The sequence below is a fragment of the Xenopus laevis genome, chromosome 1L, assembly GCF_017654675.1.
Source record: "Xenopus laevis strain J_2021 chromosome 1L, Xenopus_laevis_v10.1, whole genome shotgun sequence".
Taxonomy (NCBI): Eukaryota; Metazoa; Chordata; class Amphibia; order Anura; family Pipidae; genus Xenopus; species Xenopus laevis.
The window spans coordinates 54847358-54860662 of NC_054371.1; the positions used below are offsets into that span (position 1 = coordinate 54847358).

Consider the following 13305-nt stretch of genomic DNA (forward strand, 5'->3'; position numbering starts at 1 on the left):
TAGTAGCACTACACCATAGAGGGAACACTTCCACATGGCGAAGGCCCTGACCCTGTTGTGTAAGTCGCAGTGTAACCCATGCTTCTACTGCTAGCTGGACAGTTTAACTATTTGTGTGCTATGCAGCCCAAATAGGTGTTACAACTAATACTGGCATAAATTCGCTAGCGAAGGAGATAGACTCTAGCACTACTTCACACTCTAACACCAGGCGAATTTTCGCTCTGGTGAATGGACGTAACTACACAAATTCATGAAGATGCAGATTTTAATGAACGTTACCTCTTACGCCAGACTTCGCCACCTCAGACCAGGCAAAGTGCAATAGAGTAGAAAGGAGTTCCTCAAAAAAACTTTTAAAAAATTTCTGCCGACTTTTCAGTTTTTCAGGGCTGCAAAAGATTGTTCATTTCCCTACATTTCCTTACATATGACACATAAACTATACACTGGGCACATGTGTAGGGCATTATAAAAACTTTATTTTATTTTATTATGGTTCCCTGGGCTTGTGTAGTGTAATGTATTTGCTGCAACATATACGTCCATTAAAATTAATGTTCCTGCCGTATGCAGATTAGCCAACGCTAGCGCAACTTCGCTTTGCTTGCAGAATTAAGGCTAGCCATCGTTTGGCGCCCTGGACTTAGTGAATTAGCATTGTCCTGGCGAATTTTCACCTGGCGAAGTGTGGCGATGTGAGCGAAGCCTTTGCTGGCGAATTTCTGCAGGTTAGTGAATATGCCCCTTAGGGTGGCACTAAGGGGCCCATTTACTAAGGGTCGGAGTGAATTTTCGAATTCAAAAACTTCGGATTTGGAAGTAATTTTTGGGTACTTCGACCATCGAATAGGCCAAAATTTGATTTGAATTGAAAATACTTCACAAATTCGAACATTTGAAAATCGAAGTACTGTCTCTTTAAAAAACTTCGACTTCGACACTTCGCCATCTTAAACCGAATTGTTGTTTAGCGTATGGGGGAACCTCCTATAACCTTAGTTTTGAGAAGTCGAAGGTTTTTTTTGTAAAATCATACGATCCCACGATTAGATTCAAAGGATTTCATCGTACGATTTCAATTTAGCGGAAAAAAACTTCGACTTCAACTATCATACTACACCTATTCGATGGTTGAATTTCGAAGTTTTTTCACTTCGAAATTTTGACCCTTCATAAATCTGCCCCTTAGGGCCCCTTATGTTATTTGCTTCACCCATGCACCCACAGTCTACACCTTTTTCCAATTTTAAGTAGGCTGGTGATATTTTTCTTTATTTTGTATAATTATGCACAATTTTAATATAATATCTAAATATTATATTGAATATAAGAAGGTTTGTACATTTGTTTAAGTGTTCTTTATGCTGTGAGATACTGCAAGACAAGCAACACTTCTCAGAGACCAACCTCATCGACGTGTGCAATGGACCTGCACATATTGGGCCCCCATTACATTTGTTAACCCTAAAATAACACACCTGCCAATCTGCACCATTCAATAGTATTGGTGAACTACTCAGCAGCACACTGGTAGAACTGATATAAAATGTCACATAGCGTTTGGGGTTTTTTAAACCATTTATTTTTTTACACACAAGAATGGTAGTTATTAACCTCACAGAGATTGTATGACGCAAGTTATAATATACATATATTTATTGAATCTTATATAACCCGTCAGGCTGATTTTGTCATAAACCTTTGAAAATACTGACTTTTTTAAATACAAAACCATTGAACATTTATCCATTATTTGTGGTGCTATACAAGTGAAAACAGTGTGATTATTTATTTATAGTTCTGTGTTAATAAAATATATATATATGTGTGTATATTATGATATATGGAAACATTTTATAAGAGACATCAAATCAGCTTTTATGCCATCATTTAAAAATCCGTACAGTATGGGGTTTAAGCAACAGGAGACCATCCCAAGCAAGTGGCAGATACAGTACACTAATTTAAAATGGCGATTGGAAATTAAATTGGCATTAAAATCAGTTACAAGGTGAAAGAGGTGAAGTGGCATCCAACTGACAGCAAAAGCTATGATCAATATCGTGAGCCTACAGAAAACTTGCCTTGACCTTTTTTTTATTCGCGATATGGATTTAGAGACTGAAACCATATTATGCAATTCACAGTTTTCCTCTGGCTTCATTTCAAAGCAAATGGGCACTCCTGGTAAGTACACACTGGAGGGAAGCGTGTGACTCCTCTCTGTCATAGATGTTTCTGGAATGTCACCGGTATTACTTTCTTGATTCCGTCGAAGAATTGCCGGAACTACACTGGCAGACTTTTTGCTGTATCGCCTTCGGTGCTTGCGGACGCAAGAATAACTCCACCTGCGACTGCTTGATATTTCAAATTCAGATCGATGATTTTTGGGCTGCTGAAGTGTTAGATTTATCATTTCGTTTTCTTCGACTTTAGTATCTCTGCTCGGTAACCTCGAACCAATGCTCCTACAAACACTGGTGTGACTTATGGTTAGACAAAACAATGGCAATATGTACTGCACAAGCAATAAAGAAATAGTGAAAGCAATTCTGTAGGAATCAGATGGCCACGACTCTATGCACAAGTAGCTATTAATCAGTGAGTCTAAGTTCAATGCCTCTCTCAAGTTGATTATTTTGTGAAAAACGGGCAAAGGAGAGCAAATAGTGAATCCAAGTGTCCATACAGTGGCTATCAAAAAGTAGCCATGGTTTGCAGTTAAATTTGTAGAGAGAGGATGCTTTATCATGTGGTATCGAACCAAAGCAATGGACATGAGCATCAAGGTTGAAATAAGAACTGATACGCATTGAAGGAAAGGCACAACATGGCACATGACTTCTCCGAAGATCCACTGGTCCAGCAAGACACATGTAAGAGTGAAAGGTGAACAGAAGAGTACAACCAAAATATCAGAAAAGGCCAAGTTCCCAATGAGGTAGTTTATTATAGTCTTTTGTTTGCGTTTTTTGAATATAGCCAGCAAGATCAGTAAATTTCCCATGAATCCAAGCAGACTCACAAAGGTGTACAGCCCAATAAGAAAGTATCTGATGTCATCGACACTGCTGTTATAATCCTCCCATTCAGGAAAGCTGGAGTCTCTTGTTTCCGATGTAGTATTTTCATCTTTGGTGACACTTCTGTTGTGGAAGTCTTCTATTGCCAAATCCATTTCACAGTTCTCATAATAAAAGAGAAAGAGAGAGTTAGCCACTTCATCTAACACAATCTAAAAGCTGACACTTCATTCTCAGAGACACACTAAATAATTCCGTCAGAAATATAAGTTTCTGTAAGATTCAGCTGTTCCTGTAGGTCTTTGCAAAACATGAAACATGTCTTTCAAACTCTTTTCCAAGGATCAACCATCGCAGTAATTGTGATTTCCCTTATAATACATTTATGGAGCTTCTCATGCAAAGTATATGTGAACATACAGTACTTTTCCAAGTAACATCAGTGTGAATTATAGGAGACAAAAAGGAAGCCCTAGGTGGTGCTTTTAAAATATAAATCCTTTAATTTGGAATTCTATGCAATGCTGTACAGTTTAATCAGTTTAATAGCACTTCTGCCCTGGTTAAAACTGCCTGTCTGGTTTTCCATATTAGGAATTCAGGGCAGAATACTCCTAGACTGATACCCTGTGATTTCATTGGTCTGCAACAGTCCACCCTGTTGTGTCAAGGCCCCCCTCCACACCATGCACCCTGAAAAGGTGGCAACCCTATTAGCAGTAGATTCCTTACAGTTCCAACTCTACAGAGACCTTAAGGTAGACTGAAATCTACACACTTCCCAAAGAAAGATTGACCAAACAATGTAACCCTATATGCTTTTTGAGTTATTTTTATACAATTTTCTGAGCTTACTAGCACTGTGATTTTATTGTTGCCTATGGCCCAAAGGGCCTATATGTATAGAGTACATATGTTTTAATAGACAAGCAAAAGAAAACAAAATAAATTAAAATGATAAAATATTTTTCTTTGCATAAATCTAGTGTCCAACGTTTCCGCCCCCCCATGGGGCCTTTTTCCTTGCCCCCCCTATGGTTTTTGTTATTTATTGAGCTAAAAACAGAAACAGAAGCTACTCCATGTTTGGTTCTTGCAAGGTAGATAATTGATTCCCATGCACAGATAATTTCCCTGCATGATTACTTTAACAGAATATGTAATAAAAGGCACCATGTTTGCCCAGGTGCAGTAACCTATAGCAACCAACAGGACGTTTAAACAGGTGGTTAGTAAATACTAGTTTCTGATTGGTTGCTATAGGTCATTAGACCGGAAGGAAACTTTAAACATTTTATTTCATACCTTGTAGTTTATAGTTTAGTCGCACAATCATTGATTTCTCAGCCAACTATTGACTATTGTACATGTCTATGCACAAGTAAAACATTAAAGATAATCATCTCCACTACTGACGACTAGGGATGTAGCGAACTGTTCGCCGGCGAACTCGTTCGCGCGAACTTCGACCGTTCGCGTCCGCCGAATGTTCGCGAACGTCGCGCGACGTTCGCATTTTGAGTTCGCGTTCGATTCGAATACAAATCATTCGAATTCCTTCGACCGCTAAAAATCTAACGATTTCCATTCGTTCGAACGATTGTAAGCATTCGATCGAATGAAAAGCATTTGATCGAATGCTTCGATCGTTCGAATCGAACGATTTTAGCGGGTGTTCGAAGTTCGCGAACTGTTCGCGAACGTTCGCATTTTTTGCCGGTGTTCGCGAACATCAAATCGGCAGTTCGCTACATCCCTACTGACGACTGCCACGTTACTGTTCCCAAACTGTCTCTACAAAACTGTGTTTTCTGATCAATACCACTCCTCTATTTTATGGCAAGAAGCAAAAACAGTTTTGTTTGGATATTCATAAGTGCCAAATGTGGCAAATAGTTTAGCCTTGCCACGTCACTGTATATATTAATATTTATTATTGTCTAAAGTATTGCAAATAAACTAATACAAGCTGGGGGAGATGTAGGCTATATTACAGTAATAGGCTATATATGAGGCAGTTAATTAAACAAATGATTTATGTTTTCAAAGTTGGCCGCAGGGAGTCATCATCTTGTAAATTTGTTTACAATCTTTGCAAGACCAAGACCATGCACATGCTCAGTGTGGTCTGAGCATTAGTTGGGAGGTTAAGCTTAGGGATCGTCATGCGTTATCAAGACAGCACAAGTCAAATAATATCTGCCATAAAAGCTGATACAGCAAGACTGATTAATAATCAGAATATGCAGACTGCACTGGGCCTGTGGATACAAATCTCTACACTGTCGCCGTTTGCTCTACAGGGGAACAAACAAAGCTGCTTGAGTTCTGGGAAGAAATGTGGGGGTGGGGGACTCCGCCCTTCCATTTGAAAGTATGATTGTTTCCCTGCAGAGCAATTAGGGACCATCTGAAGTTTCCTATCCTCAGCAGTCAGAGCAAGTATAATGAAGGGGGAATTTCATTGCATACAGTCAAGTTTCTTTTAAAAACGGTACACATTTTTTAATTAAAGTATATTAGAGATAGATTTCTTTTACATTAAAGAAAGTAAAAACAGGGATTTTGTTGTTTTGCCTTTACATCCCCTTTAAGTTGTAAAAGGCAAGGGAGATGGGGAAATCCGCACAATGAGAAATAGCAAGGCAGGAAAAAAGATCTATAGGGCATAGGGTAAGGTGGATGAATTTTGGGAATGGTGTGTAAATGCAAATAGACAAAGGACTACCAGGAATGTAATATGCTCATATGAGGTATGTAAATGCAGCCACAGAGTATTGGGAAAAGTAACAGGAAAATAAATAAATGCAAGGAATTGATGAACGCTTGGAAGAGAAGTAGACCACAGAGGACAGAGAAGTAAAGGCAGACACATGAGGAAAGCCATTCATAATCCATGGAGAAGATATAAATAGTTATATGAATTCAAATGATTATATCATAGTGATGAGCTTTTTCTGTGCTAAAGAAACACATATATTATATGCTTTGGAAAAATGTAACTTCAAAAGAAACATTACTAAATCAGACTTGAAATGGCATAGAGCAACTCCGTTAATATATTCATGAGACTGTACTTTTTCAGCTTACCTATAACTATAATCATAGAAATGTAAACCTATAACAGCCAATCTATAGAGAGAATTTAATGAATCCCATTTTAGAATTCCGCATAGCTCCAGGATAGATTGTTCTACAGCTCTATAGACTACAATACTGAACAACATGCATATTGTCAGGAAAGGAAACACAGAATCCATATAATTCCTTTTCAAAAGAAAACACAGGCAATTACATTACATGAAAAGTATATACTTATTTAAAACATAAAAGGATTTTGTACATGTGCTTCAAGGCTAAAATGTGTAACTGGATCAATAATATACAAACACTGGTTATGGGTACAGTACATTTATTCTATCTTTATAAATCATTATATATTTTTTTTCAAGATAAATATACAGTCATATATACTTATGGTAACCTATAATATAATGCAACACTGCCAAATGATTAAAAAACATAGACTTTTTAGAATAAATATGTGCCTACAGTAAAAAATACAACAGAAATCCTGTCTTGTTTCATGACTGGGATATTAGATATATGCAGGGAAATGCAATAAAAGGTGCAAAGTTTACCCATGGTAACCCATAGCAACCAATCAGATGTTTATTTTTAAACAGTTGGCCAGCAACTGCTACCTGGCAATTGGTTGCTATGGGTTACCTGGCCGGTAGCAAACTTTCTACCACAGGACAATGCAGGATTAATTAACGTGTGTCTGAAAAGCTTATTAATTGTGTAAATTACTTATAATTGTGTTGATGATGTCTGTGATTTATCAAAATGAAAGTTAGCTAATCGAGATAGAAATATTCAATTAAAGTTCATTCACCAGATCTGTTTTACTCCCATGGGTCTACAAAGGATGGCCAGTTTAACCAGCATCTGACTGACTTAGAACTTTTAGGTTTGCTTCTCCTTTAAATATACTTATTGGGCTTAGCAGAGGGCTTATTACCGCTGCATGAATTCGGGTCTCTTATTAGGACTCTATTATACTATGAAAAAAAAAAATAGTTGCTATGAACTTGATGGGACATACAGTGCCTTCAGTAATACATTGAGTCAACTTAGTAAATAAAGTTCTCCCCTCAATCAGACTCACTTACAAAGCTAGGGGCTAAATGTGAGAAGATATTGTCTCTTTGGTTATATATCCACCCTTCTGATGATCAAGCACACTGACATTGGTTAAGTGCTTTTGGCCTTTGCTGAGTATATATAGCTGTCTATTTCTGTATTGTAAGACATGACCATGTACCGCACACATCATTGTCTTTGCTATGTTTATTTTTAATTTCAGGTTTGTTGTATTTGAACTGCAAAATAAAAACAAAAAAATCTTAGATAAAAACACAAATAACTTATATTTACAAATAGATTTTTTTACACCATGAATATATGAATTCTAAACCACCAAATAAAAAGCATCAAAATATCACTATAAAATCTTGTGTACAAAACTGTTACACCAATAATTGTAATATGTCAATATCCCTTCAAATGATGGATGTACAGTACAGAAGTATGTGTGGGTTGGTGTTTTCAGACAAGTGCGGCTCTGAGTTAATTATCATATAGAAAAATATCAACTGTGTAGTACAGTGTAACTGTGTAAGAACCAATCCTCCAAAATAAGTCAAGTTACCATTGTTTCTAAGAATCAGTAGAAAAAAGTGAGAGTCAGCTTGAACGCCTATTACTTCTAAGAGCCCCATGTAATGTAATCCATCTGAAATAGACTGGAAAAGGTTACAATTCAACAACATATTTATACAGAGTAAATTTAGCGATATTTTAAAACTGCAAATTAGCAGAAAACTATAAAAAATAAATTCAAAGTCTAATCATTGGAGGCACAAAAATACCAATAAAAAGTAAAACGTTACTGGGTTTAGTATAATTGCATTTGTGCAGATTTACTTCAGGGCAGATTTAGTCATTTTCATGGTCCTGTGAAAATTACTAAATCTGCCCTGAAGTAAATCTGCACAAATGCAATTATACTAAACCCAGTAACGTTTTACTTTTTATTGGTATTTTTGTGCCTCCAATGATTAGACTTTGAATTTATTTTTTATAATTTTCTGCTAATTTGCAGTTTTAAAAAAAAAAAGAAATACAAATAATTGAAATACATTCAAATATTTTCCCTCAATTGTATTTTTTTCACCTGAATCTTGAATGGCTTAGTTTTGATGATGCCTAAAAAACAAAAAAACCTGCAATCATGGGGAAAAAATAAACTCCATTATCAAATGGTTGGTTATATGGTTATAATACACAAAAGCTATGAATATCTTGTAAATGATATCCTTATAAATGGTGCGTTCTGATTTCATTTCTGTCACATGACTCACTGAAATTTGTGTATTATAATAAATAAAGTACCCCCAGTTTAAAATATGAGGATATTAGAAGTTACCTAGGAGTTTCAGCACCTGTATAAAAAAACACGGCCTTCGGCCTCGTGTTTTTATATGGTCATGAAACTTCTCGGTATCCCTATATTTTACAAGATGGGGTACTATATTCACTATATATTCTGAAGATACACTTCCCATTGACCTCTCTGGCATCTCATCAGGTTTTAGGTGACACAATTTGTATTTTTTTATGATTTTCATTTGATAAAACAAGGGGAAAAAATGAAATCAGGCAATATTCCTGCATAAATGTATAAATCGATCCATTTGAGTATATGTGTGACAAGAAAGTCATATTTAGCTGAAGATGTATCCAGTTAATCTTCGCCCACAAAGCTTAAAATATATCACCATTTTACCATTTTCACCCACATATCCCGGCTGTACTTATACCCAGAGATAAAGTGCCCCTCTCTGTGTGTGCGCTTTTGTCTGAGGCAATGATAGACAAAAGTAGAGAGTATCAAAAGACAATCACATATATAGATTAAACTGCTGTATTTCACATACATACATAGTCTATTCCTTTGTTTAGTCTATGTTCATTTGCTACTACATTTAAGGGTTTAAATTTGCCACCCAAATGTTACAATTTGTAATTTATGTTCCTTCTAATTTCTTTTCTCATGTGTTCACAAAAATTATCTTTCACACAAATATCCTTTTCTGCACAATTTAGAAATTGTATGTGCTGAGAGATGTGCTGCTCTGAGTGTACTAAACGTGAGAATCACAGTGGCTTAGAGGGAGCATTGTTTCTGATCCATGCATTTTGGCTGCTTGGCAGACTCTGCAGAATCCCATCAGAACACCCCCTCTTTTTTCATCCCAAAAAAAAAAAAAAATTAGAGAAGAAGTCTACCTAAATGTGCCCCCAGACCTTCCTAAGGATGTTTGTCCACTTACATTTCCTACCAATGGAGCCGAAAAGTGAATCAACTTGTAATTGTTTATGGTAGTAAATGGTCTTTAACATCCTGCTTGTCAATAGTATAATAGGTCAGAGGTGAGACCCACCCCCTATGTCCTGGATCATAATATTCCCATAAATGTTAAAAAAACTTAAAGTGACATGCAAACCAGCAAACAACCCAAAGCCATTAAAAAACATCCTGCTATTCCCACTTTTAAAGGGATGGTATCACATCTAATTTTTAAATCAGAGATCCAGCCTGCGATTGGACAGCTTAAGTGCCCTCGTGACAAAACTCCTTGGATAACTTTCCCATAACTTCACCACCCATTGGGTGGAAGAAAGGGGGTAAAGAGTATGAACATGGGGTTCTACTTGTATATATAGATATCTACTTGTACTTGAAATCTAAAATTTATAAAATGGTAAATTATTCTGTCCATAGTCATGCTGAGTTTTGGAAATGCACTTAAAAAAATCTGCCAAAAATTTGAATAAACTAATTTCTGCAGATTTTTGGGGAAAATGTATATTTGAGATTGTAGACCAGCCAAGAACTCCCTTTTGTAAACAGATTCCAAACAGGAGAAGTTATGCAAAATGTGATAATATGCTATGAGTATTCAGAACTCTTTGTCTGTACAACCCCCACTGATGTTCAAAGAAATGAGTCGCAATGACTCTGCTTCCACACAAGAAGTAACACTGGGAGATAATTTGTTGCCATGGCACCTCAAAACCCCAAATGCATCTAAGCAATTACAATAGTAGTATTTATTTATTAGTGTTATTAAAGTCACAGCCTGCAGAAACTAGTAAAAGACAGACCTCATATTTGAGACTAAGCCCCCCCCCCAGTGCAAAGCAAAGAAACTGTATAACACAAAGCAATATTATAAATAATATTAGCTAAACATCTCTTTGGCCAAGAAGCAGTCTCTAGTGTACTGTAGATTTCAAAGCAAGATATAGTATGGTACTAGAAGTAATTTTTCATTTCAGACATCAGTTTCTTATCTCTATATTTATGACACTCAGAGGTTAAAGTTTGGTGACAAAAATTGATCTCCTTATTGAATAACCTCAGTCTTATTGCCCAGAATTATTATTAACATGTATTTATATAGCGCCAACATATTGCATAGCACTGTAGAGTAAATGTGATTATACAACTAAATCACATGAATTATATACATAGAACATATGGAGTTACATACATCACAATCAATACCGGTACAAAAAGGTGAGGAAGGCCCTATGCATACAGTCTAAAGGGAAGGGAGTAATACACAAGGTGTGGGATTGGGCAAGATCGAATTAAGTGGGTGAGAAATGTGGTATTGTATGTGGTGTTGCGTTTGGTAGTTAAGCAGAGTGAGGGTAGGCTTCTCGAAAGAAGTACGTTTTCAGAGATTTCATGAAAGCAGAAAGGTTGGGAGAAAGTCAGACAGACCGTGGGAGAGAGTTCCAGAGGAGGGGTGCAGCCCTTGCAAAGTCTTGAATGCGAGCATGTGAGGAGGTAATGAGAGAAGAGTTGAGTAGCAGGTCAGTAGAGAAGCGTAGTAAACGATTGGGTGAGTATATAGAGATGAGTTCAGAAATGTAGGGTGTGGCAGAGTTATGAAGTGCTTTGAAAGTCAGTGTCATTAATTTGAATTTGATTCTGAAAGGTAACGGAAGCCAGTGCAGGGATTGACAGAATGGCGTGGCAGAGGAGGAGTGGTTGCTGAGGTATATGAGCCTCACAGCAGTGTTCATTATGGACTGGAGAGGTGACAGTCTCTGGAGGGGAAGGCCAATTAAAAGAGAGTTACAGTAGTCTAGACGCGATATGATGAGAGATTGAATAAGAATTTTGGCAGCATCTTGGGTGATAAATGATCGTATTTTGGATATGTTCCTTAGGTGGAAGTGACATGATTTAATAAGTGACTGGATATGAGGAGTGAATGACAGGGCAGAATCTAGGATAACCCCAAGGCACCGGGCCTGGGGAGAGGGGGTGATAGTGGAATTGTTAACTATGATGGATACTTCTGGGATGTTACTAGTGTTAGTTGAAGGAAAGAGAACCATTTCAGTTCTAGAGAGGTTTAATTTAAGGTAGCGTTGTGACATCCAGGTAGCGATAGCGGACAGGCAGGAGGAGACGCGAGTTAGGAGTTCTGGGTTGAGATCAGGAGATGAGAGATAGATCTGAGTATCGTCAGCATAGAGGTGGTAGTGGAAGCCATACGAGTTGATTAATTTTCCGAGGGAGGAAGTATAGAGAGAGAATAGTAATGGTCCCAGGACAGAGCCTTGAGGAACTCCAACAGAAAGAGGTAGGGGAGAAGATGATACTCCATTGTAGGAGACACTGAAGGAACGATTGGTGATGTAAGAAGAGAACCAGGACAGGGCTGTGTCACGAAGGCCAAGCGAATGGAGGGACTGGAGGAGGAGAGGGTGATCTACAGTGTCAAATGCAGCTGATAGATCAAGCAGTATTAGTAGTGAGAAATGATTGTTGGCTTTAGAGGTTAAAAGGTAATTAGTTAGTCGAGTCAGGGCAGTTTCCGTGGAGTGTTGTGGCTTTAAACCAGATTGTAGGGGGTCCAGCAGGTTATTGTCAGAGAGGAATGAGGTTAGTCGGTTGTAGACTAGGCGCTCAAATAGTTTAGAGATGAAAGGGAGCAGAGAGATAGGTCGGAGGTTGTCAAGATTGGAGGGATCAAGAGAGGGTTTTTTCAGAATGGGGGTGACAAGAGCATGTTGTAGTTGAGAAGGAAACAGTCCAGTTGAGAGCGAAAGATTAAATAGGTGAGTTAAGGCTTTGATTAGACAAGGATTGGTATTGCGGAGAAGTTTTGAGGGAATTGGATCAATCGGGCAGGTGGTAAGGTGAGAAGAGGCCAAAAGCTTTGAGACTTCCTCATCAGTGACAGGGGTGAAGGAGCACAGGAGAGACTGGGGAGTGTGGAGGGAGGGCGGTGGAAGTCTAGTGGGGTTGAGTAGTGTAATGTCCCATCTGATAGTGTCAATTTTGTTTTTGAAGTGCTCAGCAATATCTTGAGCAGAGACAGATGTGCATGGAGGGGGTGGAGAAGGGGAAAGGAGAGTGTTAAAGGTGGAGAAAAGTTGTGCTGGTTTTTTAGAAAGGGAGTTAATGAGTGAAGTAAAGTATGTTTGTTTGGCTTGGAAGAGGCTGGTTTTATAGGAGCGCAGGGCAGATTTGTAGCTCTAAAAGTCTCATTCTGAACGGGATTTGCTCCAGCGACGCTCAAGTGCACGTGAATGTCTTTGGAGTGCTTTTGTATGAGCAGTATGCCAAGGTTGAAGTGGTTTGGGTCTAGAACGTTTAGTTTTTAAAGGAGCAAGCTCATTTAGGGCAGTGGTGAGCGTACTATAGTAGATAGAGGTAGCCACATTAGGACATGAGATGGTTGAGATATTAGAGTGAAGAGATTCAAAGGAAGAAGAGAGATGTGACACGTCTACAGCTTGCAAGTCACAGTAAGTACGTGTTTGAGGAATAGCAGGGGGTGAGGAGGGAGATAGTGAGAGTTGAAATGTGAGCATATTGTGATCAGAGAGGGGAAATGGTGAGTTAGTAAAGTTGGTGGTTAAACAGAGTCTGGTAAATATGGGATCCAGAGCATTACCATTGGAGTGAGAGGGGGAGTTTGAGCACAAAGATAAGCCTAGGGAGGAGAATAAGCAGTATAACGTATTTTTTGGTAACCTAATGTATCAAAGGTGTTCCCTTATATTCTCTTGGGTTTCTGAAGCTTTCTGGAGGTCAGCTGGAGTCTGATATGCCAAGACCAATATTAAATATAGTATATTCTGTAATCTGTGTATGATCTTTACTTATTTAAAGAGTCTCAGG

At 37.9% G+C, this 13305-nt stretch overlaps 1 protein-coding gene across 2 annotated transcripts in view; it reads right to left on the minus strand.

Annotated features, from left to right (window-relative positions):
• Positions 1-1562: 1562 nt before the first annotated feature.
• npy5r.L (neuropeptide Y receptor Y5 L homeolog) overlaps positions 1563-13305 on the minus strand; it is a 56674-nt gene continuing 44931 nt past the window's right edge. For both annotated transcript variants that reach the window (XM_041589295.1, XM_018230974.2), the window contains one exon: positions 1563-3193. In XM_041589295.1, the coding sequence (XP_041445229.1) occupies positions 1838-3184 (1347 nt within the window). In that variant the 5' untranslated portion in view covers positions 3185-3193 and the 3' untranslated portion in view covers positions 1563-1837. The remainder of the gene's footprint in view (positions 3194-13305) is intronic.